The following is a 24729-nucleotide window of genomic DNA, read 5'->3' as shown; positions in this document are numbered from 1 at the left end:
TATCAAAAGCCTTTCTAAGATCCAAGTATATAATATCAAAGTTATTCCCTGCATCCAGTTCTTTTGTGACTGCATCATAGTATCCAATCAAATTGGTCAGGCAAGACTTCCCCTTAACAAAACCATGCTGTGTCCTAGCTATAACTGAAGTCTTGTCTAGATGATCCTGCAGTGCTTCTTTCACCAGTGCCTCCATTAATTTTCCGGGAACAGAAGTTAAACTCACAGGTCTATAATTACTTGTGTCAGCCTTTGATCCCCCTTTGTGAATTGGGGTCACATTTGCACATCTCCAGTCAATGGGTACCTCCCCTGAGTCCAAGGAAGCTCTCATAATTATGGCTAAGGGTTTGCTTACCTCCTTTGCTGCCTCCTTTAATATAACTGGATAGATCCCATCCACCCCAGGTGCCTTTCTTGTGTTTATCTTCAACAATTTCTCCTCCACTTTGCTCTCAGTTATTACAAGATTCTCTAGCTTACTGCTAGAGTTGAATACACCTCTGGCATTCCCCTCGCTGAATAACTCCTCATGTGTGAATGTCGATGCAAAATATTCATTTAGTTTGTTAGCTACCCAAGCAGGGTCATCAACAGTTGACCCATCGATCTCAAGTGGACCAATCTGATTCATCCCCTTCCTTCTAGAGTTTACATAAGTAAAGAACTCTGCTGTTTTTCTTTGCATCCCTTGCCAACGATCTCTCGTAATCTGCCTTCGCCTGCCTAACCTCCTTTGTAACTTGGTTACAGATCAACTTGTATCTATCATAGGCGTCCGTGTCACGTGTTAATTTGTATGTATCCCATGCATTTTTCTTCTCTGCCATATGCCTCATTAGTTCATCTGACAACCATTTAGGCCTAAACCTTGAACAATATTTCTTAGTTGGTATGTAAAGCCTAGTAGCTTCCACGATAAGTTCTTTGAATGCTTCCCATTTTGAATTTGCTGTTGGCAATATCATCAGTTGATCCCACTGTATAGAATTTAAATACTGTCTCAGTCCATTGTAGTCGCCTTTACGAAAGCAATACCCCTTCCCTTTACCCCTAATGGTAGTTACCTCTTTGAGTAACTCCCACTTCAGCACACTGTGATCACTGCCACCAAGTGGTTCATTTATCTGCAGATTCTTAATGCATGAAGAATCACTACTGATAATCAAATCAAGAGTATTACTCCCTCTAGTTGCCTCCCGAACATGCTGATGTAGAAAACAATCATCCAATAAATCCACAAAAGCCTTGCTACTGTGTGAGTGACCAGCCCCCAAATTCCAGTCAATATCTGGGAAATTAAAATCCCCCATTATAAGACTCTCTGATTTACTGGCCCACTCTATTTCTCCGAACAGTTTCTTATTATACTCATCAGAGTCATCAGGCCTATAGCACACTCCTACTCTCAATTTTGATCTCCCAATGCTTATGTCACACCAAACTGACTCGACACTGCACTGTCCAGCGATGTCGACTGGCTTCACTTCCTTGGATTTTATGTGTTTTTTTAACTAATAGCATAACCCCTCCTCCCTTCCTATCCTGTCTATCCTTTCTGTAGACATTGTACTCCCCAAATTCCAGTTCTGCATTTCTTATATCTGTGTGACACCACGTCTCTGAAATCCCCACAATATCTGCCTTTGATGTTTTGAGCAATACCTCAAATTCATCAAATTTATTTACTAAACTCCTAGCATTGGTGTACACACAAGTATACATGCACCTGTTCTTTTTCTTAGCTACCCTAACACAACCCATGTGTTTACTTGTACCCCAATGATTCCCAGCAGTCTCTGAAATATCCTGCATCTTATTTTCCAGGCTGCGGCTCATTCCAATAGAAGCAGTGCAAGAATCACTTTCACCTCTGCCAGTGGCTACTGTTAATCTATTAGTCCTTGTATCCCCCCATAGTATCCAATAAAATTGGTCAGACAAGACTTCCCCTTAACAAACCCATGCTGTGTCTGAACTATTACTGCAGTCTTGTCTAGGTGATCCCGTATCACCTCTTTAACCCGTGACTCCATTATTTTCCCCGGAACAGAAGTTAAACTAACAGGTCTATAATTATTTGTGTCACCCTTTGCACCCCCTCTGTGAATTGGGGATACATGTCCAGTCCATGGGGACCTCCTGAATCTAAGGATGCTCTCATAATTATGGCTAAGGGTTTGCTTACTTCCCTTGCTGCCTCCTTCAATATTAGGTGGATAGATTCCATCTGCCTCAGGTGCCTTTTTATGTTTAACTTCAACAATTTGTCCTCCACTTTGCTCTTAGTTATTACAGAATCACTTGGCTTTCTGTTAGAGTTTGATAAACTTCTGGCATTCCCCTCCTTGAATAACTCGTGTGAATGTAGATGCAAAATACTCATTCAGTTTAACAGCTACTTGAGCAGGATCATCACTAGTCGAACCATCTATGTTAAGTGGACTAATCTGATTCATCCCCTTCTAGAGTTCACAAGTATAGAACTCTTTGCTGTTTTTCTTTGCATCCTATGCCAAAGAGTTCTCATCTGCCTTGACCTGCCGAACCTGCTTTGTGACTTGATTACAGATCAACTTATATGTGCTGTAGGCTTCTGTGTCGCCTGATAATTTATATGCATCAAATTCATTTTTCTTCTCTGCCCCGAGCCTCATTAATTAATCTGACATCCATTTAGGTCTGAATGTTAAGTCCCTGAAGGCTTCCCATTTAGAATTCACTGTTGGTAACATCATCAGTTGATCCCACTGTATAGAATTTAAAAACTGTCTGAGACCAGTGTAGTTAACTTTATGAAAACAAAAGCCCTTCCCTTAATGGTAGTTATATCTCTAATAAATCCCACATCATTACACTGTGATCATTGTCACCTAGTGGTTCCTTTATCTGCAAATAATCACTGCTGATAATCAGATCAGATCACTCCCTCTAGTTACCTCTTAAACATGTTGCTGTAGAAAACAATCCGCCAGTAAATCCACAAAAGTCTTGCCAGCATGTGAGAGACCAATTGAAGTTCCAGTCAACATCTGGTAAGTTAAAATCCCCCCCATTACAGGACATTCTGATTTACTGGCCCACCATTTCTCTGCGCAACTGTTCATTGTATTCATCAGAGTCAGTAGGCCTGTAACACACTAATACTTTCATTTTCTCTTTCCCAGCATTTATGTTACACCAAACAGACTCAATATTGCACTGTCCACCCATGTCAACTGGATGCACTTTCTTAGATTTTGTTTATTAACTAATAGCATAACCCCTCCTCCCTTACTGTGTCTATCCTTTCTATACACATTGTACTCCCCAAATTCTATACTGCTTATATCTATGTGACACCATGTCTCTTATATACCAACAACATCTGCCTTTGATGTCTTGATCAGCACTTCAAATTCATCAAATTTATTTACTATACTTCTAGCATTGGTGTACATGCAAGTATACATGCACTTATTCTTACTCTTAGTTACCCTGACACAGCCCATGTATTTACTTGTTCCATGATGACTCCCAGCAGCTCTTGAAATCCCCAGCAATTTGTTCTCTAGGCTGCTGCTCATTACAATAGAAGTGCAAGAATCACTTTTGCCTCTGCCTGCAGCTACTCTTAATCTTTTTTTGTGGATCCTTCCAAGCTTGCAGTTTTCCAATCCACCTAACACTGCCTCGATAGCATCAGCAAATATTCTTGCACTCTTTCTTTTTAAGTGTATCTCATCCCTGTAGAAGCACTCTCTTGTTAGCAAGTACAGATCAAGCTGAAAAAAATTCTACCCTCGTGAGCTTTGCACAATCTCTCCGGGGCCTAATTTATTTACAAGGCTCTCATCATATACTCCCTCCTATTGTGTCTGGGCAGAATTGCAGACACTTTCAAATTCAACCTTAACTTGCTACTTTTTTTTTTTTTTCAGCATTGACCTGTACTTAAGTAAATCTGCAGATCTCTTACTCTTAAGGTCATTAGTGCCAATGTGTACAGTAATATCTTTTGTGCCCTTAAAAGATATTTACTCAACATCATCAACTTTCACCACTGGCAGAGACATACCTTGGTCCTGTTCCACCTATCTTTTTTACATAATATCCCTGTCTCCCTGACAGTAGTCACAGACAATAACTAATTCCTGTGGGACCAGCACATTCTGCTTGGAGATTGCAGCTGTATTGCCTGATGCAGAGGAGTGAGTTCTGGCATTGAGTTGGGCAGCTGAGAGCTTGATAGGCCCTCATTAATTTCTTTGAGGGCATCTACTCTACACCTCAAACTCCCATAGACTCCCATCACAATGCTGAGTTGGTGCCTGATTTCTTCACTTTCTCAACCTAGTATACGCAAACACATCCTCCTTGGCTAGATCAAGTCCTGTTCTAGAAAGATCTGCAAACATTTCACATTCCACACATTTTTTTTTAGACTGATGCATTGGAGAATCGCTTCCTTCCTTTCTCTCCTGAGCCACAGCACTCCTGTTACCTTGTGCCTGTTGTTTGCTGTTCTAGTCTGGGTCACGATTCCATTTAAGTGTTATTTAATAAGATTAATGAATTTTACTGATTAATTGATAATACTAATCTAACAGATTTCTAATACAGTGCTACGTAATTCGCTATCTAGTTTTACTTTAGACCTTATGCTATGAAGTTTGGGATTTACGTTATGCTATTCCGTATTGTATAACAATGACTGCAAGTTACAAACGTAAAATCTACGGACACTAAGTATTAACTTTAAAAATCGCTATCTAAATTCAAAATAAACTATGGAGCTCGACTAGAACTATAAAGCTACTTATAGAAAATAATTTTGTGTAACAATTAAGTCAATAAAACGACTAAATATAAATAAAAATTTATTCACCGGAGCTGCAAAAATCTTGGCAACACGGTAATAACCTCATACCCAACTGAAGTTGTTTTACTAATACTGAAACCATGGAAGTGTCAAGCATAGTCTGTTTTGAAAACAGATTATGATATTCTAATTTTGTAACTCTTTCAGCTGTATGCCTAGTCATATTGTATTGTTTCCTAAGTTATTCAGACAACACAAGTGAGGCTAAGCCTATAGGTTTGTAACAGACTTTACAAACCTATAGTCTGCTTCAGACTAAGCATATGAAATAAAATGATTTAATAAATTGAGTACATTTAAATTTTCAGATTTCCAGTTTTATTTAAAAATGCATCTAAATTAAAATTCTGGATTGAGATAATTGTAAAATAGAATTCAGTTACATTGAGTTTTATATTACAAATTATCATTGCAGTTACACATAATAGAAGTTGGCCAGCCTCCAGCAGGGAACCAGCCTTACCCAAAGAAAGCTGTAGATGTATTCTTTCCTCCAGAAGCCCAAAATGATTTTCCAGTAGCCATGCAAGTAAGTAAATTTTGGTTTTATTGTATAATATTCCTTACATGTGCAACATTAATTGTTGCACATGTAAGGAATAATTTGCATTATTCGTGTTTAATTTGCATTAATAATTTGCGTTATTAATTTGCAGATGACTTGTAGGTTCTTATCTTATTAAGTGGGGGGGAACAAGTCTGTGCTAAGTGGCATTAATAAAGGAATGCAGAGTGTGATGTCAAAATTTGCAGATTGCAAAAGTGGTTAATGGCCATTGCTAATAAAGTACACCTTCGGGGCTGCAAAATTTAGTCATACTTGGAAAATAGCAACCTGAAAATAACTTATGTAGTAGCAGTGTCAACAATTAACCCTGTATTGGATGGTACACATGATGGTAACAGACGTGTGGGGTCTGAAAAGCCCACCAATTTTACTTTTTTTTTTTATCTTTGCAGCATACTAATGCTCGATCTTTTTACATAAAGTGAAGTACTTATTAAATATAATTATATATTTTTATGAAAAATTTAAACTTTGTTATTTTGCAGTTGATATTTTCAACATAATAAAAATGTATTCCTATGGGGTGGGGGGAAACACTATGAACAGGAATATAATAACAATGAAACTACAAATAGTTCCCGACTTTAAGAATTAATTTGTTCTAGCGTGCACTCGTAAAGTGAAAACTCAAAGCTGGTATTTATTTCCCTTAGATTATTTCCATTAGTAATGTTCAAAAGAGGGGTTATGTTCTCAATTAAATTTGACCTTAGTAATGTTAATTAAAGGTCAACAAAACAATAGTTTATGCTTAAACAATGATTTATTTATCCAAAGAAGTGTATCCTTTAAAATCAAGCAAATTATAATAATAAAGAATTTATTTATGCATACAAATGTTAAAGAATGTTTATTCATTATCATCATCGACTAAATGCACACTCATTGATGGTTCATCACTTGTTTATTTGGTGGATACACAAGGAGTCGTAGGCTTCAAAAATTTCTCAAGTCATTTGTTTCCAAGACAGTCTTCTTTTTCTTTTCTTTTTTTTTTTTTTATAAATTTCATGGCCGACCGGGCTAGCCGGGTGGGTAAAGCGCCTGCCTGGCAACCCAAAGGCTGCGGGTTCGAATCCCGTCTCGGGCTTGGATCAAAGTACTGCAAAAAACCTTGGGAGGTGCACTATGGCCACAGAAGCCGATGCACCAATAACTACCAAAAAAAAAAAATAATAAATAAATTTTAAGATAGCATGCATAAACATTTTATTAAATATGTAGCAGCTTTTCTAGTGAGCTCAGTTTGAATCTTCTGACTCAAATCTTAATTGCTTTTTCTGTGTTGTAAAGCTTTGTCAAGTTCCTTGAGAGTGAAGGAACAAACGAGTTTCAGCTGTTAAGTCTTCTCCTCCCTCAACTTCTTCACATTTTGTCATTTCAAGAAGTTCTTTATTTGTGAGTTCTCCATTGTGTGCTTGAAGCAGATCAGTGAATAATATTAATGAACAGTGAATAATTAACAAAATTAATGATCGCTTTTGTTTGATTTTGTACAATCACTGCTGGGTTCTTAATTCTTAAATTATCAATGCACTGAGGATAGTTTATTCCAAACGCCCTTCAGATTTATCCCCCTTAAGGGGGGGATAAATTTGAAATAAGACAGTGAAAATGAAGAGCAATGCAACCACTCTTTGTAATGCCAGTGTGGTAACTGCTTTATGTGTCAGTGTGATGACCTTGTCTGCCTGAACAAGCAAACACACACATGGCAGTACTGTATTGTATAATGCAGCTGGTTTTAAATGCTGTATTTATGAATGTTTAGCATTTCTTTATTGCAGTTAAGGTTCATATTTTCGATTTTGCTGATATTTGAAAAAAAAAAAAAGCTCAAACTCGTAAGCAAAAACTTGTAAAGCGGGAACTGCCTGCATTATTCTTTCCATTTTCACTTCCATAAAACTTAATACGTTTGCAGAATGTTACTGTGTTTTGTCAATTCTATCAACAGTTATATCAGCATGTTTAACTTAATTCTCAAAAACACATCACTTTGAAAACTACAAAAGTAAAACTTTGTGTGCATTTAAATAGAGGAATAGCTTCCTTATCCTGATTAATGTGCCATAGATATTTCCAGCTGAATCTGTTAACTTCTGTCACCACTGCTGGATAAAGTGGTGAAGGGAAGGAATTCGGGGGTTATTTGGGGATAAAAATGGTGAAGGAAAGGAACGAATTTGGGGGTTATGATACAAAAAGATATAAATTCCTGCAGGCACTGTGGACTGGTGGCAAGAGGGCCTTTGGTATCCTTTAAATGATTAATCAAACATTTGCCTATAAGACAGTTATAAAGCAGCCATAAGACTGCATTTGTAATAATGTCCAAGTATAAAGACTTCACTGCAAAAAAGCACCTCCGTAGTCAGGTGGGAAGGAGCAGTAGTGCGTAGCACACGCTTCTTGATTAGACTGGGGTTCGAGCCCGTCACCACCACCAAATACGGAGGATGCGGAAAGGTCAAGGGAATGACCACCGCATATTCCCGGAGCAATATGGCCTTAGTTGCTAATGCTCCTAAAAACCAAATAACAACAATAACATCACTGCAAAAAAGACAGCCTCCTGAAAAGGTCCTGTACCTATTGAGATTGGCAAAAAGGGGACACAAGAAGTGGGTCTTTAAATATATGGACTGCAGTTTTTGGTAACTTGGTATCTTAGAGATATCAGCTTATAAGCCTCTGAGAAATAGTAAAATGAATGAAGGAGAAATTTTCATGCTTATAAATGAGAATAGAAACTAGGAAGCCATAAATTCAGATTAAGGGGAAAGAGATATAGGCAGGTTTTTTAGGATATTTTCTTTGGTTAGTCTTTACAACATAGTAGACTGTTGTGAGTAGCAGTGATTGGCAGGCTTAGCCCCATCCCACTCGTTGCATTCCGTGCAGTGATTGGAACCTCTAACCTCTTCAGTATATGGCGTCAGTTTTCATGTGTTTATTCCCCCCTGCAGCTGTTTTAAATTCAGGAACCTATTTTCTGATTTTAAAACAGCTGCAAGGGGCAGTGGAGAACTTTCTCTAACGCTAAATAAAAGCAACCAGTGTGAGGGTCTAGGCTTATCAATCACTGTTACTTGCACCAATCAATCAGCAGTACCAGATTGTAAAGACAACTTTTCTTTTAGCCAGCAAGTTGGTAATTACTAGAATAGATTACTTAGGAAGTTGAGATTGATAGCTTGGGGAAATTCAGAGGTCAGCTGAATTTGATACCTGTGTGAGAAGTGAAACATAAGAGGAGCAGTATGAAAGTAATGCCTCCTATGTTTTTCTTCAGAAAAATTAATTTCTACAACTATGCCTTTTACATCAATTAATCCTCAATAATTAAGACACTTATTTTTCCACAAAGTCACCACCATTTTCTATGCATTCTGCCATCTCTGAGTCTGACACTATTTCAATACTGTAAAAGTCTTTGGACTTGCTCTGGAGGGCTTTGTGAACACTGCTTGAGTTGGTTGTATTCTGCAAAATAGGTTCCATGGAGTGCATCCTTCAGTGGGCCAAAGAGGTGATACTCAGAACGTGCAAGATCTGGGCTACGAGGAAGAACAGTGCACCCTAGTTTTACAATGATCTCTGCACAGACTAGTTTAGGGTCGTACATTGTCATGGAAAAGAACCACCTCATTAAGGTTTTTGTCCAGTCGAACTCTACAGATGCAGGCTTTCAACTTTTTCGTTGTTCCCACATATCTGAGTTGATTGTGGGCCACACTCAAAGAAGTCCAAGCAATACCCATCTTTGCCCCAAAACACTCACCATGACGTTACCGACGGAAGGCTGTCTTTTGAACAGTCTTGGGTGGTGAATTTTGATGGTGCCACTCCATCGACCATCTCTTCGTTTCAGGGTCAAAATGGTGGACCCAGGTTTTGTCACCTGTGGCTATACATGAATGAAATACTTCTTCACTCTCATAGCGCTGGAGAAGTTCCATACAGATGACTTTTCAGGCTTCTTTGTGCTCATCTGTCAGCATTTTCGGGACCCATCGGGTGCAATCCTTGTAGCTTAGTTCCTTTATGATGGTTATCACAGCAGGTTTCCCTATTGCATCGCACAATTTGTGTTGTGATGCGGCGGTTGTCTTTGATCAGTGCGTTGATCTAGTTTGTGTCAGTTGTCACTGACATTACTGGCTGGCTGCTTTGGGGCTTGTCAACAAAGTCACTTTCACCACTCTTAGTGTCTTACCCACCGTCTAACTGTACTCACATCTACAGTAATGTCACCATAAACATTTTTGAGATGCTTATGGATTTTGATAGGCATCACTTCTTTAGAATTCAATCACCACTCTTTGCTTGATATTTATATTTGTAACATTCACCATTTTTAACAATGCTGCACTCACGAGACTGATCACATTGCCACTCAGTATGGTGAAACTAGTGACCACTCAGTGATTTGCAAAATAATCTACAGTGCCACATTTGAAAGTAAAAATTTAGGAGGCATTACTTTTGTACCTGTCCTCATAGGTGGGGTTTTTCTCTCTATCTCCCAGTCAGCTCATCCCAGACAACTAGGTTAAGAATGCTATGGGACTCTGTTGAGAAGACCATCACCTAGTTGTGAAAGTACTTAGAGGACTACCATCAAGTATAATTTGAACATAAGATGTCCACAAATCAAAATGAACACAACCACTATAAAATTGGTAACATTGGAACTAAAGTAGTCTTGGAGTAGTCTTAGATTCAAAATTAACTTTTTATCCTCATTTGAGCTACTTGGCAAAGAAAGTGAGAAATTATGCTGGTATGATTGCAAGGATCAGTAGGGCAGACTGGGGGCTCAAAAGAAAGACCCTGGCAATGTTCCCACCTGTTATCACCTATGGAGCTGGTATTCACCTGCTTGGCCATAGTAAGAAACGGGAATAAATTAGAATCAAGACAAAGGACAATACTTCTCACTATTACCAGAATGTGTCGGACCCCTGTGCTACAGGTGCTGGCTGGCTACAAGAAAAAAAATTGAAATCACATACTATTGCTGAATCCCTTGTTCTCCCTGCTGGAATAAAAATGATTTCAATTATGCATGAAGTAAAGTAAAGGAAATTGTTCCAAATATAGTTTTGAATCATTGCATTATACAGTACATAGGGAAGCATTAGTAGCAAACGAAATGCAAACTGATTTTCACGAAGTTTTGAAAGATGCGATAAGGGTGATCAACTTTATTAAACAGTAGAAGCTTAAATAGCAGCCTTTTCACAGTGCTTTGTAATGAAATTGGATGAAGCGCTTCTTTTTGATACGAAAGTGGGGTGGTTGCCCAGTGGTAAAGTGTTGCAACGTCTTTTTGACCTTAAACATCAAGTTTTGTTTTTATCTATCGGATAAAAATCGGAACCATGCTCAATTGTTTACAAATCAAAAATGGCGTGGAAAACTTAGTTCCCTTGCTGATATATTTGCTAATGATTTAAATCTTCAAGAACAGGGAACAAATATATTAATACTCAATGATAAAATAGAAACTTTCAAAGGGAAGCTTAATCTTTGAAAAACTGAATGAGTGTAATAATACTGAAATTGAAATGTTCCCATGCTTTTCTAATTTTATTATAATATTGACATTTTACAATTTAGGAATTTATCCCAACTAACAATGCTAATTACGAATTTTTCCAAATGATTTAATGTATCTCCAGAAAAAAAGGTTGTATTAGATTTGCGATCCCTTTGCTTTTGATATTTCTTCATGTCCAAAAATTATTTATTTTATTTGCTAAATTACCATTCAGCAAAAGGAAGATCTCATCGACCTGCCATCCGACGAAGCATCATGCGCTGTTTTCAAGACTACTTGGCAAAATTTTTGGCATTCTTTTTGAGACGAGTATTCAGAATTATCGAAATTGGCAATACAAACATTGCTACCCTTTGGGTCTACATATTTATGTGAGGTTGGTTTCTCAAAATTAATAGCTATAATGACAAAACAGCATTCCAGACTTGATCCAGAAGATGCCATGAGATTAGTAATTTCAAACATTATGCCAAATATGGACCAAATATTATTGGTTATCCAGGCTCGTCCTTATTGTTTTGTAATCTTAATTGAAGAATAAGAATTTGATTTGTCGTTTTTGCTGTATTCAATTAAAATATTAAACAATTATTTTAACGTGTAATTGTTTAAAGGAAACTTTTTTTTTTTTTATTCCTTTCTCAGTACTTGAATAAAATTTTCTACTACATAATTTATAAAATGCCATTTTTCTTCTAAAAAAATCTGGTCATCCTACCTCGGGGTTTACGTTGAGGGGTCGCATTAATTTTTATATTTAATACAGGGGGTCACCAGCGAAATAAGTTTGCACACCACTGCCCCAGGACTACCCTGCCATGTGTAGGAACCTGGAGCCCCACACCAAATAACCATGTAGGGGAGGGATATGTACAGGCAGCCAGGGAAGCAGATTAGCTGAAAAATATTAAGCTAGTAACAAGGGGAGGCAATGTAGAATGAAAGGGCTTGGCACTGAGTGTAGTGAATTAGGAATCATGGTAAAAGGGAATAAATATCAGTTTTGGTGAGAGAGAGAGAGAAAGAAAGTGTTATGGTGAATGAGAGTGAGTGAAAGAGCAAATGTAATTGGCCGAAAGAATACAAAGTTAATAACTTACATTACTTTACATATGCTGTACTAACAAAAATTTACTAACACAAACGCTATCACTGCATAGGCCTGAACGACAACTGAAGAATAACAGTAAGTTGAGGTGCCAGAAAGTAAGAGTCAAACAAATGTGAAATGAAAGCCAGAAGAATGAATGAGAGCATAAGTGTGTGAGAAAGAAAACACAAACCATAAATGCTACAGTTAAGTACACACTAATCCTAATTTTAATCTTTTATATTCTTATTTTAATTGCAGTATTTAAATTTACATTATCCACCATTGCATCCCCCCACCCCCCGTGTGCAAAAAAAAAAACAAAAAAGCACAACATTCCACTCTTCATACACTTAAATTTCTGGCCTTCAGAGTTCTGTGTCACATATAAAGAATACAATGCAGAACTGGGGAAACCACTGGTGCTGTCAGACAACTAACACACTTTACCATTAGCTGTGTACTTTGGAGAGTTGTTGGTGAGGAAAAGAATATGCGTTAGGTTGTGGGGGGGGGTTGTTGGATTAGGATTGCCTGGTATCCTAGTAGTTATGTAAGATCATATAGAAGCCCTCTTAACCAATTCAACAATTTGACCCCCCCCTCAGAACATACCATCTTATGTCCATAGCATGCTGATTTGGACACTGGTTCAGTATGCTTATGGCTATTGTAGTATACAGCATCCACCTTTTGAGAGCCATATGCTTCCCAAGAGGTCATTTGTGTGTTCCAAACAGTGTTTGCACCAGTAAAATTATTGATTATAATTACAGTATGTAATTTAATTAAATATTATGTAAGTTAATCAAATATGGGTGAGAAAAGTTGTTACTACAAAAATAAGTATGATATTACTGGAAGGCTATAAAGGTGAGGCTCTAAAATCCTAAAAAAATTTAGGGTTGTGCTGCACTGGCTTTTTTCACAAGAGTCATGAAGCTCTCTCTCTCTCTCTCTCTCTCTCTGTCCCCCCCCCCTCCAATTTAAAGAAACTGAAATTAGTGTTAGTAGGCAATGCATTATGACTGTGGTTTATGCAAGAAAGACAACCCCGAACTCTAATCAGTATCAAAAAAAAAGGCCCTGGTCTTGCATCAGAATGTTAGTGCAAAATGTTTTATAACAAATGACAGACATTTTTAAAAAAATTGTCCAAGTTTTTCATGTGTTGAGTAGTATCTAGGAAAGATGATCTGCTGATCAGACTGCTGCTCAAATATTTACTGAAGGATTGAGGTTATTTATCAACGGAGAAACACTGATTGGAGAACAGCTCCACTATATGTATGAAATGGGTCTAGATTATAAGATATGTACAAAAATGATGGTAAAAAAAGTAGAGCATGCTGCAACAGGATACAAAAAATCGAAAGAGAATCATGGTAGCCACCTGCAGCAATGCACCTGGAAATCAGATTGCTGCTTCTTGTTAAAATTAATCCTAGTTCATTTAAACATATAAATTCATCTTAACCAGTTTACTGTCACTCACAAAAATCAGCATGGATGGACTTTGCATTATTCAAACAATGCTTTTCATGAATTTGTACTTTCTGTAAAGAAATCCTCAAAGAAAAACTTAGCTGGAAAGGCTGTTCTCTTTCTGCATAAAGGTCTTTTACATCCCTGTTGAACTTGAAGGGGATGTAAAAATCATGTTTTTAGCAACAAATGTAACAAGTTTGATCCCACTGGATCAGTAGGTTCTAGAATGTCTGAAGAGACTATATAAGCAAAACTGAGGTCAATTTTGGAAAAAAAAATCCAAAGACATGATTATAGGTCTTGCATAATTGTTAACAAGACAACATCAGACTTATTTACAATATAGTACCAGCATGGAGGGAAGTTCAGAGTTCAACCTTTACTAAATCTTGGAAAACAATTTGGCCGAGATTGGCAATCTAAAGAAAGTCCTGAATTTTGAGAAGATAATGAAAAACATAGTTTAACTGATTTCAGGCAAATTGAAAGTTCCAAAGATTTACAGCAAGAAGATATGACAGTGGTTTCAACAATGTTTTTGAACAAATTATCAGACTTTTTGGAAAATGAAATTATGGCTCATGCAGAAAAAACAGACTACTGATCCATTCTTAGATTCATCTTTCTAGAGATAAATCTAAATGTGAAGAAGAGATTTAATCAAATCCAGGACAAAAAACTTCTTGCTGCCACCAAAAAAAAAATGCCCCTAGATAGTTTTTCATTACATTGAACAACAGTCTAATTCAAAAAAAGTAGAGGGGGACTATGCTGTAAAACAACATTTCATTATCTTAACAGGTGAAATTCACTGATATTATGTAAATTAATGTGTATTTTAAGAAATCAAATTCTTAAGGTATGTATGCTTTTGTGATTCCCCACTTTAACCAACTTTTATTATTATTATTAACCAACTACTGATCCTAGTTGGATAAGAGGGCTTCTACTGTAATTGAACTCTCAGAATCTTTGCCAGTTGGGTCTGTCAACTAGAAAATTTAAGTCATCTGAGTTGCATAAATTAAATTGCCAAAAAAAAAAAAAAATTCTCCATACTGTAAAATTTACTCTAGAAAGTACTCTCGAGGAAAACGTCAGTCCTGAATGATGTGTTGAGTTAGGAGAACAATAGTGGCATCAGGTAAATTTTAATAGAATGAGGTAAGGAGATTAAGCAAGAGAAAATCAAAAAGATGAGATTCCAGATTTTAGAAAGTCTCTAAATCTCTCACAGGGAATTTGAGTGATATATGCACAGGGGGCTTAGAGGGGAACAGGTATCCTGTGTGTTACCAGACATGCAGACACTGATGGATCCAATATCTTCCTTTTACAGAAGATTTAGAAGTCCGGTTGGCCTGCCTTCCTAAAATCCACTCATGCACACCTTCTCGATGGTAAGCCCTGTTATGTCACTTAGGTGGTAACGAACGTGTAGAGTGGTTCTCTTCAAGATGCCTGGTCAGCATGAAGAGGAAAAGACCAAACCCTCCAGCATATGACAGCACAACAAAACAAATGGCCCTCAGTCCCCAGCGGCTTTCACCCCCCTCTTACGACAGCTAGAGGGTCAGAGTGGAAGCAGAGGGTGCTAACAATCTCTGGGTACGACCAGGCTGCCATGCACGGAAACTGAACTTGGCCTGTTACAACGTAAGATCACTCATCAGTGAAGACAGGATATTAGAGCGGGAAAAGGAACTAGAAAATGTGAACTGGAATATCATCGGTTTGGCCGAAACAAGAAGAAGAAATGAATCACTTATAAGTTTATCAAGGGAAATCTGCTGTACACCAATGGAAACAGTGAAAGGAGTGAAGGTGGAGTTGGGTTTCTGGTCCATAAAGATTTAAAAAACAACATTTTGGAATTCAAAAGTACATCACCAAGGGTGTCAAGACTAATACTCAAGATTTCTAAGAGGTACAAGCTAAAGGTTATAATGATTTATGCACCAACATCGAGCCATGATGAAGAGGTTGAAGAAATGTACACTGAAATTGAGTCTTCTAGGTGAGCAGAAAACCCACTACACTATTATTATGGGAGACTTCAATGCTAAGGTTGGAAGAAGACAAAACAGCATAGAAAGGGGAACTATAGGAAATTTTGTAATTGGTGAAAGAAATGAAAGAGGCTTGTGCAATTTACAGAATCTCGTGGATTGTCAGTAATGAACTCTTTTTTCAAGAAAAGGGTGAACAGAAAGTGGACATGGAAGAGTCCAAATGGATTAACAACTAATGAAATCGACTTCATCCTCGCTAACAGAAGATATATTGTGAATGATGTTACCGTCCTGAATAAGGTAAATGTTGGAAATGATCACAGAATGGTAAGATGTACACGATAAAGGAAAGGAAAAAACTGACTCGAGTAAATAATACAAAGGTCTTTGAGATAACAGAAGAGGAGAAAAGCAGTATGTGCTGGAACTTAAGAACAAGTTTGAGCTTCTGCAGACTGCTCATGACCAAGATATTGACAAGGAATATTATAACTTTCTGAAAGTGATAAAGCCCAGGAAACCTATAGGTAATAAGAAATCCAAAGAAGGAAAAATTAGTCAAGAAACACTTGTTATGATGAACCGAAGGCAAAAAATGAAGAGCAAGATAAACACTGACATGGAGAAAATTGAGTATACTGAGTTATGCAAAGCCATTAGAAAGAGACTCAGAGAGGCCAATTTAACACAAGAAAAGTAGAACAAGCATTAAGAGAAAACAAAGGACTTAAATCAACAGCCATGAGCTAATACAGAAAGAAATGATACTGAAACTGAAGAATAGCGATGGTGTACTTATAAACAGCAGAGAAGGCATAATTCAAATAGCAGAAGACTACTATAGAGAATTATACAAGGAGCGAGAGAATGATGCCAGCAGTGGGGAAGATGAATCGCAAATTAGCAACACATACAACATATCCGATATTCTTCCTGATGAGGTAGAACATGCGTTGAAAAAAATGAAGAATCAGAAAGCCCCGGGGGAAGATGAAATTACTGTTGAGTTGTTAAAATTGGGAGGAGGAGACATAACAAAAACTGGCAAGGCTCTTCACAAAATGCATTAGAAAAGGTGTGACACCTAAGCAGTGGAATAATGCAATCATAGTTTTGCTGCATAAGAAAGGAGATAAATCAGAAATTGGAAATTATAGACCAATTAGCTTGTTATCCCACATCTACAAGTCTACTAACAGATTAGAAAGAATACTTAATGAGAATCGACCAAAAGAGCAAGCTGGCTTTAGGACAGGATTCTCAACTATGGATCACCTTCACGTAATATCACAGCTAATGGAGAAAGCAAATGAATATAAAACACCATTATGCCTGGCATTTGTGGATTATAAAAAAGCATTTGACTCCATAAAGCAATGTTTCGGGCACTGGAAAGACAAGGCATAGATACACCTCATATTATGATTTTGAAGAAAATATATGAGAATGCTACCTCCTTTATTAGACTAGACAAAGACAGTTAGAAATTTAAAATCGAGTTCAGAGTTCGACAAGGAGACACAATACCTCCGAAGCTGTTTACTGCTGCCCTTGAGGAAGCTTTCAGAAGATTAGACTGGTTGCAGAAAGGAGTCAATGTGAACGGAGAGTACCTAAACCATTTACGATTTGCAGATGACGTTGTGGTCATAAGCCACAATCCCAAAGAATTAGAGGAAAATCTTAATCAGTTATGCATGGTTAGTAAGGATTTTGGACTAAAGATGAATATGGCTAAAACAAAAGTAATGATGAACAAGTATGCTACAGAAAGGGAAATAATGATTGAAGGAGCAGTAATTGATAAGATGGAGTCATATACTTATCTGGGACAAGTTATTAGGTGTAATAATGATAAATGGCTGGAAGTCAAGAGAATAATAAATTTTGGATGGATAGCATTCAGGAAATATAGTGACAGACTGAAGAGCAATATCCCAGTTTGTCTGAAACAAAATAATGAACATGTATACTCCCCACCATGACTTATGGAAGTGAAACCTGGGCACTCACCAAAAGAATGGAAGAGAAGCTGAGAACTACACAGCGAAGAATGGAATGAATTATATTGGGAATCAGACTGTTAGATAAGAAGAGAAACACATGGATTAGGCAGCAAACTCAAGTAAAGGACATTCTTATCAAAACTAAAGAACTAAAATGGTCTTGGGCAGGACACATAGCTTGAAGACATGATGACAGATGGACTAAGAAAATAACAGAATGGTACCCAAGAGGAGCTAAAAGAAAACCTGGAAGATAAAGGTGGAGATGGATAGATGAAATTCATGAGTTTGTCGGTAGTAAATGGATGGCCAGTGCTCAAAGCAGAAGGAACTGGAAAGTTTCTGGAGAGAGGTCTTCATCCTGCAGTGGATTGAAAATAGCTGATGATGCACATGTGCCAGGTTCACTTTAAGGTGAATGGAATCATAATGAATAATTAAGATAAGTGAAATTAGCAGTGTAACTAGTTGCTCTGGATGCTTTCTGTTTCATTACCAGTATATTAAGTTAATGGACTGTTCATAGAACAGTCTTGAAACTACCTCTCAATATAAGAAATATTAGATCTTGCTGTGTTGTCCTTCATCTCTTAAAAAAAATCATCACCTTTACTGCATGATGGGAATATGCCAGTACTTTGCTCTGGAGACCAGATATGGTTTCCACCACATTAACCCTCTAATGAGATAACTTGTGGTATTTTATTGTTTGATGAAAATCATCTGCAGCTTAGTATTGTCCGCTGACACAGAGGGTGTTCTTTGGGAAAAGTTTTGCCATTTGTTACTCCTTTTGAAAGGCCTGACACCAATCCTTGTTTATGGCTGGTGGAATTTCTAAATTCCTTTTGAATTGAGGCTGATCTCAGGCAGAGGGAGGACCCCCCTCCATGAATTATTCTTGGTTTTTCAGCTTGCACAATGTGTACACATTTATACAGACAATATGCAATGGAATGGCACAATGTGGTGCTAGTTGCTTCTGAAACTAACACCATTAGAGTTACATAGAGGGTCTGCTTATAATTTGTGTGTTGTGTATGCCACACCTTTGAATGATAAGCCCTTATTTGCTGGCAAAGGAAAAATTGGAAATTACTCTAAAGTGCTGAATTCGAAATTACTCAATTCAAAGTTTCTGAATACCTTTCCAAACACAATGTAACTGGCTAACATCTTTATGTTAGCCAGTTATTCCTCTTTGTGACTACCCTGATCCTTCCCAATTTAAGACATCATTAAAGGGATGATTTTCCAATGAAGCAAATGTATTACTTTAAATAAAGATTTAGGACACATTTTTGCATTTATATAACCCATGGAAAAAAATGTTTAAATGGGGAAGGTCATTGTTTTGAAAATGAATGTGACTAATGGTAATTATTAAATAATAAATTTATAATAAATAAATTTAATTTAATTTTAAAATTATTTAAAATATGTTAAGGTAATCAGCAAAGGATAGTTAAGCAAAACCCCCTAGCTATAATTATTACTGCATCCTTGGATTCAGGGGAAATCCCTATGGACTGGAGATGTGAATGTATCCTCAATTCACAAAGGGAAATAAAAAAAAAAAAAAAAAAAAAAGTGACAAGAGCAATTACAAACCTGTTAGTTTTTCTGTTCATTGGAAAATAATGCCGACCGGGCTAGCCAAGTAGGTAAAGTGCCTGCCTGGCAACCCAAAGGTTGCGGGTTCGAATCCCGCCTCCGGCTTGGATCACAGTAAAATGCAAAAACTTTGGGGAGGTGCATTATGGCCACAGAAGCCGATGCGCCAACAACTAACAAAAAAAAAAAAAGTGGAAAATAATGGATTCTCTGGTTAAAGAAGTAATGCAGGACCATCTAGACAGGAGTGCAGTTGTACTGCAGTCACAGCATGGATTTGTTAAGGGGCAGTTTTATCTGACTAATCTGATTGGATACTATGATGCAACAACCAAGGAACTGGATGAAAAAAAAAATTTGATATTGTATACTTGGATTCCAGAAAGGCTTTTGATGCTGTTGCACATAAAAGACTGCTGTGCAAACTGGGAAAAGGCATTAAGAGAAAGTTACTGTTATGGATAAAGGGATGGTTGAATGGGAGAAGATTGTGGTTATCAATGGGCACTGCTCTTTGTGGACTAATATTATTAGTGGAGTCCCTCAGGATTCAGTGCTGCTCTGTTTTCAATCTTTGTTAATGCTATTGATGAAGGTATATCAGTCTTAATGTCTTGCAGATGCTAAAAAGGTTGGCAGGGTGTTTAATTACAGTAATGAGGGTTAGCTACTGCAAGATCTAGGAAAATTAGGTCAATGGGCTGGTGAAGTTAACATTATCAAATGCAAGTTACTGCATATGAGTAGCAGTAATCCCAGATTAACATAGACCAACTGTATAGTTCCTCACTTAGGGTAATGGAAAATAAAAGAGCTGGGGGTAATTGTGCAGTCAGATATGAAGTTCTCTGAGCAGTGCAGATAGACTGCTAGGACAGCTCGTAGTTTTGCCAATAATATGCAGAAACTTTGCTAGCAGGGATAAGGTGGTGGTTATCCCTTGTACAAAGCAATCGTTAGGCTGCATTTGAGTATGTTATACAGGTCTGAAGGCCCCACTTTAGAGAGGATGGACATCTACTCAAATGGGTGAAAATGGTTGATTGTTGGAACAAACTTCCATCTGTTCTTGTGGAAGAGGATGGTTTGAATAAATTCAAGGAAGAGCTAAAAATTCTTGGAGGGCATTGGATGGTTGAGGCATGTAGGTGTTTCTTTTGTTTTTTTTTTTGCTGATGCTGTAATTTATAAGCTTGTTTTCTTGCATCATTTGCTAATACCAATACTAATTTAAGTCTTGGAACTTTTCATTTCAAACTTGTGTGTTGTATAAGAAATGCTGGTTGTTGTTTCTTTACTAATATGTCAAGGAAATTTAAAGTGGATAATTGGAAGGAATGTTTTTGTCATCGGTTTTTAGGAATTGGCTTTATGAGCATTATAAGCAAGATAAAGGGATGGTTGAGTGGGAGAAGACTGAGTGGCAATTGTTGTTTTGTGTATTCATCAATGATATTGATGAAGGTATCATCATCATCATCAGCCATTTTCAATCCACTGCAGGATGAAGGCCACTCCAGCAACTTTCCAGTTCCTTCTGTTTTGAGCACTGGCCATCCATTTACTACTCAAAAACTCATGAATTTCATCTATCCATCTCCGCCTTTGTCTTCCAGGTTTTCTTCTAGCTCCTCTTGGGTACCATTCTGTTATTTTCTTAGTCCATCTGTCATCATGTCTTCGAGCTATGTGTCCTGCCCAAGACCATTTTAGTTCTTTAGTTTTGATAAGAATGTCCTTTACTTGAGTTTGCTGCCTAATCCATGTGTTTCTCTTCTTATCTAACAGTCTGATTCCCAATATAATTCGTTCCATTCTTCGCTGTGTAGTTCTTAGCTTCTCTTCCATTCTTTTGGTGAGTGCCCAAGTTTCACTTCCATAAGTCATGGAGGGGAGTATACATTGATTCATTATTTTACGTTTCAGACAAACTGGGATATTGCTCTTCAGTATGTGACTATATTTCCTGAATGCTATCCATCCAAAATTTATTCTTCTCTTGACTTCCAGCCATTTATCATTACAGGTGACCCCCGCTTAACGCTGATCATTCGTTCCGGAAAAACAGAGCGCTAAGTGAATCCGCGCTAAGCGAGCGCCGCTTTCCCATAAGGTAACATATGTATTTGTGAGCTGCGGTCGGTGCCATAGGATATTTCCTAATTAATAATAAACGGTAATGAAAAGATGCACAAATGTCGGTCAAAATATTTAATATTCAAATATTTGCACATATAAAATATTCTGCATTACATACGTATAATTATGTGGTAACTACTTGCGTCTCAAAAGTAAACAAAATTCCAATTAAAATAATGAATTTTATTGATTTAATTTAATGGATGAATTTAATCATGAAAAATGTGTGGATTTTGAGTTGAACTTTGGCCCTCTTCCAAATAAACTAAAAGGGGTATTAATTTTAATTGGCCCGCAGCGTTACCACCCAACAATAAAGTCAACCGATCCTTCGCCGCTTTGAAACTTGGCATGTTTTTTGTTCTTTCAATATGAAACTTCTTTTAGGCATTCGTTTCCACAAAAGTCCTGCTTCATCTATGTTAAAAACTTGTTGAGAAGTATAACACATAATACCCCTCTTCAATAATTTTAACAAGTTCTTTTTTGAAAGTTTCGGCTCCTTAATCTGCACTAGCGGCTTCTCCCGGGATTTTAAATCTATTCTACCAGTTTTAAATGGTTCCACATTTTTTTTTTTTAGGCGAGTTTTCTTCAGATCATCGTATTGGCTAATCTCTTTCTCTCTCTCTCTCTCTCTTTTTTTAATATTTAACTTAACTGAATTCTGCATTGGAATATTATCTTCAAAAAAATTAGTCTTTCCATTTCAATCCTAATAGCCGGTCTAGTCCTAGTTGCTTGCAGTGCAACAGCTATCTTTCCCGCTGCTAAAATTAATTCTTTATTTTTTCATAATTGTTCTTACAGTTAAATTTGCGAGTCCTAAATTATGGCACACATCCGCTTGTCGTTGACCGGAATTGATTCGCTTCAAAACGTCTAATTTAATTTTCAAATTCAGTCTTTTTCTTACATTTATAGTCTTCGTACTGCGCCCAGACGTTGTTGCATTTTCATTCCTGTTGGTCATTATTAGCTCTTCGAAAATATAACTGCGTTGGTTGAATTAATTATGATACAATGTTCAAGTAAACTGTCCGTTACGCACGATGTCTAATACTGTACTGAGTGATGACTAGACTTCGGATAAATGCATATAACGCAAATATTACAAGCAATATATTTGATCATTTTTTAAAATGTTGATCTCGGAACTACGTAACAAGTGACTGTACTTAAATTAGCGTGAGAGAAAATTTCACTGAGCGTGGGAAAATTGCTCAAGTCGGCGTGGGAAACGTTTTAATGCTGTTTTGCTATTCATTTTCAAGCTATCGACTCCATCAAATGAAACGATTTCGTTAAATATGTCAAAAATGTAATCTGTAAAAGAGCGTTATAGTGATCTGTGACAGCGTTATAGTCAGATACGGGTTATAATATAAGAACAGCGTTATAGCGAATCAGCGTAAAGCGAACCGCGTTATAACGGGGGCCTGCTGTATTACAGCTAATAACTTGTCCCAGATAAGTATATGACTCCACCTTTTCAATTACTGCTCCTTCAATCATTATTTCCCTTTCCGTGGCATACTTGTTCATCATTACTTTTGTTTTAGCCATATTCATCTTTAGTCCAAAATCCTTACTAACCATGCATAACTGATTAAGATTTTCCTCTAATTCTTTGGGATCGTGGCTTATGACCACAATGTCATCTGCAAATCGTAAATGGTTTAGGTACTCTCCGTTCACATTGACTCCTTTCTGCAACCAGTCTAATCTTCTGAAAGCTTCCTCAAGGGCAGCAGTAAACAGCTTCGGAGGTATTGTGTCTCCTTGTCGAATTCTGAACTCGATTTTAAATTTCTAACTGTCTTTGTCTAGTCTAATAAAGGAGGTAGCGTTCTCATATATTTTCTTCAAAATCATAATATGAGGTGTATCTATGCCTTGTCTTTCCAGTGCCCGAAACATTGCTTTATGGAGTCAAATGCTTTTTTATAATCCACAAATGCCAGGCATAATGGTGTTTTATATTCATTTGCTTTCTCCATTAGCTGTGATATTACGTGAAGGTGATCCATAGTTGAGAATCCTGTCCTAAAGCCAGCTTGCTCTTTCGGTTGATTCTCATCAAGTATTCTTTCTAATCTGTTAGTAATGACCCTTGTGAACAACTTGTAGATATGGGATAACAAGCTAATTGGTCTATAATTTCCAATTTCTGATTTATCTCCTTTCTTATGCAGCAAAACTATGATTGCATTATTCCACTGCTTAGGCATCACACCTTTTCTAATGCACTTTGTGAAGAGCCTTGCCAGTTTTTGTGTTATGTCTCTTCCTCCCAATTTCAACAACTCTACAGTAACTTCATCTTCCCCCGGGGCTTTCCGATTCTTCATTTTCTTCAATGCATCTTCTACCTCATCAGGAAGAATATCGGGTATGTCATATGTGTTGTTACTTTGCAATCCATCTTTCCCACTGCTGGTATCATGAAGATGAAGGTATATCAGGATTAATGTCCAAGTTTGCAGCTGATACCAAGATTGGCAACGACAGTAAAGACAGTATGCTACCCCAACTGGATCTAAATAAGTTGAGCAAATGGGCTGAGAAGTGGCAATTGAAGTTTAACATTGACAAATGCAAAGTACTGTGTATGGATAGTAATAACCCAAGAGTAACTTACCAACCGTGTGGTACTACTCTCAGGAAAGTGAAAAAGACCTGGGGATAATTGTGCAGTCAAATAGCAAGTTTGCTGAGAGTGCAGACAGGCTGCTAGGGCAGGTCATGGAGTTTTGTCAATGATATATAGGAATTTTGCTGACAGGGACAGGGAGGTGATTATCCTGTTGTACAAGGCAATGGCCAGGCCACACCTAGACTACTGTGTACAGGCCTCATTTTAGGAAGGATGTAGAGTTGCTAGAACGAGTACAAAGAAGGGCAACAAGATTGGTGAGGGGAACAAAGGGGTGCTCTTACCAAGAAAGGCTTAAATTCTGCAAATTGCAGCACCTGGAGAGTAGGCACCTGTGAGGTGATCTGATTGAGGTGCACAAGGCCTTGAATGGATTGATTAAGCTGAATGCTGATGGGATTCTTCCTCTTGCTCAGATTAAGAACCTTAGGGGGCATAGATTCAAATTGAGTAAAGACAGTTGTAGAATAGATGTGTGGAAAGTTGCCTTTAGCCAGTGGGGGTGGTTTGGTGGGGGGGGGAAACAGCCTTCCTTCCTTTGTTGTTGTGGCAGTTGATAGCCTAAATAAATTTAAGGCTGAGCTGGACAGGCATTTAATGCTAACTTCATGGAAGATTTTTAAGAACAAGTGGTGAGATTCAGTACCTGGAAAGTGTTTTTTTTTTTTTTTGCATTGTATGTGAAAAAGTTTGATTATCTGCATTTGGATAGGAAGTGATTTATCAAGG

At 37.4% G+C, this 24729-nt stretch overlaps 1 protein-coding gene across 1 annotated transcript in view; it reads left to right on the top strand.

Moving 5' to 3' along the window:
• Window positions 1-24729, top strand: part of Chc (clathrin heavy chain) — a 496589-nt gene that overhangs the window by 115469 nt on the left and 356391 nt on the right. The window contains exon 6 of the mRNA XM_090369802.1: window positions 5277-5390. Coding sequence (XP_090225928.1) covers window positions 5277-5390 — 114 coding nt within the window. The remainder of the gene's footprint in view (window positions 1-5276; window positions 5391-24729) is intronic.

This window comes from Mastigoproctus giganteus, chromosome 3, assembly GCF_048544385.1.
Source record: "Mastigoproctus giganteus isolate SK-2022 chromosome 3, ASM4854438v1, whole genome shotgun sequence".
Taxonomy (NCBI): Eukaryota; Metazoa; Arthropoda; class Arachnida; order Uropygi; family Thelyphonidae; genus Mastigoproctus; species Mastigoproctus giganteus.
The sequence above is the reverse complement of the archived record's forward strand: the minus strand, read 5'-3'. Positions and strand labels throughout refer to the sequence as shown.